The sequence below is a fragment of the Terrapene carolina genome, unplaced genomic scaffold, assembly GCF_002925995.2.
Source record: "Terrapene carolina triunguis isolate 2854851 unplaced genomic scaffold, T_m_triunguis-2.0 Scaffold517, whole genome shotgun sequence".
NCBI classification, from domain to species: domain Eukaryota; kingdom Metazoa; phylum Chordata; order Testudines; family Emydidae; genus Terrapene; species Terrapene triunguis.
Genome location: NW_020664868.1, coordinates 4,987,560 through 4,994,044, shown reverse-complemented (window position 1 = coordinate 4,994,044; position 6,485 = coordinate 4,987,560). Strand labels below are relative to the sequence as shown.

At 68.3% G+C, this 6,485-nt stretch overlaps 1 protein-coding gene across 4 annotated transcripts in view; it reads left to right on the top strand.

Annotated features, from left to right (window-relative positions):
- Window positions 1-5,816, top strand: part of EXOC3L2 (exocyst complex component 3 like 2) — a 38,225-nt gene extending 32,409 nt beyond the window's left edge. For all 4 annotated transcript variants that reach the window (XM_026658869.1, XM_026658868.1, XM_026658871.1 and 1 more), the window contains exons 10-12: window positions 203-358; window positions 1,000-1,121; window positions 4,735-5,816. In XM_026658869.1, coding sequence (XP_026514654.1) covers window positions 203-358; window positions 1,000-1,121; window positions 4,735-5,038 — 582 coding nt within the window. In that variant the 3' untranslated portion in view covers window positions 5,039-5,816. The remainder of the gene's footprint in view (window positions 1-202; window positions 359-999; window positions 1,122-4,734) is intronic.
- The last annotated feature ends 669 nt before the right edge of the window (window positions 5,817-6,485 follow it).

Sequence of the window (6,485 nt, the reverse complement as noted above, 5' to 3'; positions counted from 1 at the left end):
CGCAGCGCAGTGCACTCCGGCCACGCCCCCGATCCGCCCCCTGTGGGCCCTGGGGGCAGGGAATAGCCGCAGCGCAGTGCGCAGCAGCATTCCTGGGGGCTCCCCCCCACCCTGGCGGCCCAGCTGGGGGGAGCAGAGCCCCCCTGCGGAGTCCACCCCTCCCCTGCAGGTTGCCCAGCTGAGCCTGCCCTGTGTCCCGCAGGTGCTGGTGAACGAGGTGCACCGGTGGGTGCTGGTCCAGTACGTCCGGCCCCTGCTGCAGGTCCGGCTCGTCTGCAGCTCGAACAAGATGAGAGGCAAGGTGGCGGCCCGGCTGGAGGACGAAGGCCGCCAGCTGCAGGAGCTCTTCGGCCAGCTGGTGAGCCGGGGGGAGGCTGGGAGGGTGTGGGGGGCCCTGTGAGGACCCCCCCCGGGGCTGACTCTCCAGTATTTCTCAGCTGGGGCAGTGGATTGGGAGAGGGCAGGGGGTCTGAGCTGCAAGCTGCCCAGAGGGGGGTTCCTGGTGGAGGGTAGAGCCTGGCAGTGCCAGCTGGCCTGGCTTGGGGTAAAACAATGAGGGTGGAGCCGGGATGCCCAGCACGTCCTGTTGCCATGTGTCAGGGCTGTGCCGGGATCGGGGCACCGGGCGCTGCGCAGACACAGAGCCCTGTCCACTGGAGTTCCCTGTGTGAACAGATGCGGAAGAGGAAACTGAGGCACGGCACAGGGCAGTGATGGGGCTCGGTTCCCCCAGCGGGGCGGTGACGGAGCCGGGACTAGCACCAGCCTCCAGCCCTGCCTGCTGGGCCGTGCCGCCCTGGGTGTTGTGCAGCCGCTTGGCTGAGCCCCATTGCTGGGGTTCTCCTAGGGGACCGGGGGCGGGGGGAGGGGCCTGAGCTCCAGCTGGCTTGTCCCCTCAGTCTCGCTGCTGGTGCCAGCCCCTGAGTGGCATGGTTGGGGGTGTGTGTGGGGGGGGTTCTCCTTAGCCCCTGCCCTGTCCTGACTGCCCCCTGCCCACAGAACTCGACCTCGTCCTGGCTGAATGAAGTGGTGCCTCACCTGGCCGAGATCCTGCGGCTGGAGGACACGCCCTCCATCCAGATGGAGGTGGGGGTGCTGGTGCGGGACTTCCCTGACGTCCGGTGAGTGGGGGGCACCATGGGACCTGTGCACAGCCCCCAACCTATACCTCCCCCGGCAGGGTCCCCCAAATCCTCTCTCCGGAGGACCCCCCCCAGTGTCGCTCCATCATCGGCCCACGGGGGGCTGGTGGGGGGAAACGGGTCCATCCCTTGAAGCGTTGGTGAGGGGGCCAGCACCTTGGCGCCCCCGCTGGACTCCTGCTGCCAGGACATTGGGGGCCGTGCTGCTGTCTGGCCCCCCCACCTCAGCAGGGGTGCGGTGGGTGGTCGGATGGGAGATCTGCGCTCTCGAGGCTGTTAAAGGTCTCGGCTGAACTGCAGCTCAGCTAATGAATCCCCCTCCATTCCTGCCCTCCCCCTGGGGCGTGTTAAACAGCTGCCGGGGCGGCAGCGCTGGGGGGATCCTTCTGGGGTTACAGATGGCTGCCCTCTCCGCTCCCCCTCTCGCTCCTTGTGCCCCGGCTGAGTGTCACAGAGCCAGGCGAGCTGAGGGCCAGGCGGAGCCCTGAGCTCCGTGGCTGCCGTGAGCTTGTCACGGGAGGGACCAGGGCTGGCTTGAGCTGTGGCAGCCGCGTGGCCCCAGGCAAGGCCCCGGGGGAGCCAGATGAGTACTGCCACTGGAGAGGGACTCTGAGGGTGCTGGGGAGGGGCCACCCATCACTTGAATGCACTTTGCCCTGGGGCAGTACTGGTGGCTCCCAGCTCCCCTGGGTGCTCATGAACCCCGAGCCCCCCCGCTGGGACCTCTCCTGTAGGGGGCGCTGGGCCATGCTCTGCCGGACAGCAGGTGGGTTCAGAGCAGCATGCGACTCCTGTATCTGGTGCTCTTAGGGACGGTGAGCTCCCATAATGCACCTAGCCAGGGGTGCGATGCAGGTCCACGGTTCTTCGCCCTCCCGCGCTGGGGGTTGGCTCCTGGCCCTGAAATCAGGCAGATCTTGGGAAGGCCAGGCCCAGCGTGTGACCGCACGCCTCCTGTGGCAGAGAGTTCCACAGGTCACCCCAGCTGAGCCAGAAGATTGACAGGGACAGATGGCTCCAGGGCGGACACAGGCGTGAACTCGCCGTTGTGACCAGCTGGGAAAAGGGCAAATGGTTTTGCCAGCACAGCCGGGGCCTCTGCTTGAGACAGGGGCAAATGTTCCACATGCCCCCCAGAGATGCCCTCTGGGGCGACCCCCCCCCCCAGCTGCTTCCCACGCGCCAGCGGAGCTGACTGCCGGCAGCCCCCTGCAGGGATCTCCGGCTGCTTGGCCCCTCAGGGGTCGGATTCTGGCCCTGGCGGCTGTTGTGTTTGACCCTGACGCACACGCCCTCTCCAGCAGGGGGCAGCAGTGACACACACTGGCAGCACGGTGGGTGCAGGTGGTGCTGACGTGCCAATGCCCTGCTCAGCCAGCCCTCCCCCTGGCACCAGGCTCAGGCAGGCCAGGCCTTTGGCAATCTGCTTCCCAGGGGCCCCAGCTGGCCTCCCTGCCGTGCTCCAGGGACTCTGCCTGCTGCCCTGGGTCGCTGCTCCCACCATGTAGGGAAGGCTAGGGGATGCCCCCATGTGGCACACGCTGGTGCCAAGGAGCAGGGCACCGGTGAATTGGCCTTGGTGTGCTCCGAGGACCGAGAGGAGCAGGCCTGATGGGGTGGGGACAAGTCCCTGTCTGGAACAGAGGAGCAGCATGGACCTGCACAGGCCCCAGCGTGCCGGGTGCCGCATGGGTGCGAAACCAGGGACTGTCCCAGCCGCAGAGCGCTCGCCGGCCGGGAGCCAGGCCTTGATCCGGAGCAGCGGCACCCGCAGCACGTCCTTGCCAGCTCACCGGCTGATCCCAGCCGCTGCCAGAACGCAGCCCCCCCAGCGCGGCCCGCGGCGCTGCGGCCAGAATTAGGAGGCTGATCTGGGCGTGGGACACCTCCCCTTGCTCCACGCTCCCAGCAGCGCTTTCCTGGAACCCGGAGTCACAACCCGCTTCCCAGGACCAGGGGAGATAAAAATGCCCCCGTCCGCGGCACTGCCCGGCGCTGGGCTCTGCCACGGCCGCCTGCGTCACTCTTGGGGCGAAGGGGGGTTATCGTGCTCCTGGCGCGGCTCCTCTTTCCATCTTCCGCTGATTGCATCCGGGCGCAGGGCTGGGAGGCGACGGATCGCCTGCGAAGCGTGGCTGCGAGCCGTTTCCTGCAGCCGGCCAGGGCGGGGCGGCGAGCAGGGGTGGCTGAAGACGGGGCTGGAGGAGAAAAACAAGCGGCTGGGCTCAGACAGGAAGGGGCCCGGGAGTGACTTCCCCTGGCTGCCATCGTGGGGCAGTTCGCGGTTGTGGACACCCATGGAAAGGGGCCAGGGGTGGAGGGCTGCTCCGGAAGAGACCTTCAGTGTGTGTGTGGGGGGTCAGACATGTATAACCCCCCACCCCCATGCAACCCACCCTGCCCTCCACCCCATCCCCTCCCAGCACCACACAACCCCCCCCACCCCCTGGCCTGGCATTGCCAGGGGCTGGACTGCGCTGCCCTGAGAATGGATCTGGGACACCTGCCTCTGGAGAGATCCCCCTAAACCAGCCCCCTGCCAGCCGGCTGCGTCTTCCCAGCAGTGGGATTCACAGGTCGCGGCCCCCCGGCTCAGCGCCGTGGCGGAAGCCCCCAAGGAAGGAAGTGTTGAGCTGGCGGCTGCGCCGGGCTCTGGGACGGCCGCTGGCTCACGGCAGGGCCCCAGAGCAGTTGTGGGAGCCAGAGCTGACACCAGCGGGGCCGTCCCCCAGAACCAGCTCCGGGCCGGGCACGAGCAGGCGCACCAAACTGCCTCTCTCCCCCCCCCCCCCCCCCCCCCCCCCCCCGCCTGCAGGAGCTGCCCGGGAGCAACGTGTGCCTGGAGGGGGGGCCGGGACCTTGCTGATTACACAGGCGCTCCGCCAACATCCTGAAAATGCCGGCAGGAGCTTTAAATAAACTCCTGCCCTGCAGTGCGGCCAGCCGCCCTCGCACAGCGTGTGTGTGTGCGGGGAGGGGCCTGGGGGGCACTGGGCTGACACCGCCAGGGGGTGCTGATGGGGGGGGGACTCCCAGTGGGCACCAGGCTGACACTGCCAGGGGGTGCTGATGGGGAGGGGACCCGGCGGGCACCAGGCTACACCGCCAGGGGGTGCTGATGGGGGGACCTGGCGGGCACCAGGCTGACACTGCTAGGGAGGTGACTCCATTTATTTCTGGTGAATGCCTCCCCCCCCCCGCTCTGCGGCTCCCCTCAGTCAGTGCCTCTGCCCAGGTGCGGCACGGTTGCCAAGGGAGGGGTGCTCCCCTCACTGCCCCATGGCAGAAGGCAGCTGCATCCCCAGCCCCACTCACGTTGGGTCCTTCCCTGAACCCTTGGCTGGGCTATGGGGGGACTGCGCCCCCTTGTGGCCTGTCTGAGGAGTTGCCCCCTCTCTGGGCTGGGTCAAGAGCTTGTTCCCAGGTTTCCCCAGGGAGCTGGCCTGGCGTCTCCCATCTCCGGCTCTCTGGGCGGTGCCCTGGCTGCAGGCTCTGCCCCGTAGCCGTGTGCCCACTGGCGTGGGTGGACGTGGCATGGCTCTGCCTAGTGCCGTGGGGGGCTGTTCTGAGCACCCTCTCCTTGTCTCGGCAGGAAGAAGCATGTGGCGGCCCTGCTGGACGTGCGGGGCCTGCGGAGCCAGACGCAGCGCCAGGAGATCTTGGCTGTGGTGAAAGACCTGGAGCTGAGCAAGGGCGAGGTTCCACGGTGCCAGGAGCGGCCCTTCTTCTCGGACATCGCCGCCGCCCGTGAGGTGCGCTGCTTCAGCGGGGCCCTGCCACGCCTGCCGCCCGCGCACCTCGCCTGCCTGGGCTGGCTGCGCTGGGGGTGCCTGGGCCCCGCGCCTGACACATGCCAGCCCCAGGCCAGCGAGCATGAGGCGGACATCCAGGTGTGAGCCGAGCCTCTCCAGGACCCAGCCCCTGAGCTGCGCCAGGCCAGGCGCCTTGCGCCAGTGGGCAGCTCCCTGTATCCTGCTGGCCCCAGGCCACGTCACCCAGCCTGCACCCAAAGACCCGGTCCCGACAGCCGGGTGGGTGAGGCCGGGACACAGGCATCCAGCCCCGCTGCCTGTGAGCCCCCCTCAGGCCCCAGCGCTTCGGTCCTGAACTCACACTGGTGCCCAGCGCTGCCCCCGAGCAGGGGGTTTCGGATGTTCATTTATGGCAGCCCTCCCCAGAGATGCACTTGGGCCCTTCGCGTGGGGCTGCAGCTGCTGGGGCAAGGCCAGGCCTGTGGGTGGGACATGCTGGGGGGGTGCTTGACCCTTTGTGTCTGCTGGCCATGCCACCTCCCCCTGGGGCTGGCAGCCCTTCTGCCCTGCTCCCCTCCGGCTGCCCCACCTCCCAGTGCCCACCCGTGGGGTAACGCCATACCCCCAGGGCCCCTCCTGGCTGTGACTTGCCAGCCCCCCAGAGGATCCAGCCACCACTGACCCCCTGAGCGCTGGGCAGCAGCTGCAACTGGGTCTGTGCCAGAGCCCTGGGCGCTGGAACCAGGTGTGGTGCCCACCCCCACGCCCCCACAGCATAGGCCCAGGGCAGGAAGGGGCTCATTTCACCCAGTGGGGGCCCTCTGCATAGCCCCCCTCCCCAGGCTGCCCGGTGGTGGGGTGGGGTCTGGCTCACCCAGGGCTCGAGTTCAGTCTGTAACTGTATGATAAGGAATAAACATTAATTTAAAGGCTGCTCTCGGGTGTGTGGGGCCGTCTGCACCGATCGGGGCCTTGCCCAGCCGGGCGCCCCAGGGGCTGCTGGTGGGGTGGCTGGGCTGAGCGGGGAGGGAGGGGCTCTTTCCCTCCCCACTTCCCAAGCACTGACCCCTTTGGGGCAGCTCATTCTCCAGGCCAAGGCATGGCACAAAAGTTGGCCATGGAGCCGGGGCTGGTGCTAGGGCAGCGGGTTCCCTGCCGGTGCCTTGGACAGTGCCTGGCACAGGTGAGTCTGTGTCTCCCACATGGTCCCTGCCCGGCCCCGGCTCACACGCACCGTGTGACCCTTTGTCCCAGCCTTGCCCCGCCGGAACCGCTCCACCATGCGGCACATCCTGGCCAAGTTGGCTGTGTTTTCCAGGAACAATCTGTCCCTGGCCACTCCGGCAGCAGGGCAGGGGGCTCGGCTCTTCCCACCGCCCGGGGGCAACATAGATCTGCCCCCCCCCAACCGAGGGGGAATCTGGGACAAGGTGCCCCCTCCCACACCCTGCAGGGCCCCCCTGCCCCAGCTCCCCCCCACCCCTGGCTCACTCCAGGGAAGCCGGTGGAGTCCAGCCGGGGCTTGGAGGAAGGAAATTCCTGTGTGTGAGGGGAGCGAAGCTGGGAAAGTCATCAGCCGCTGCTGCCAGCC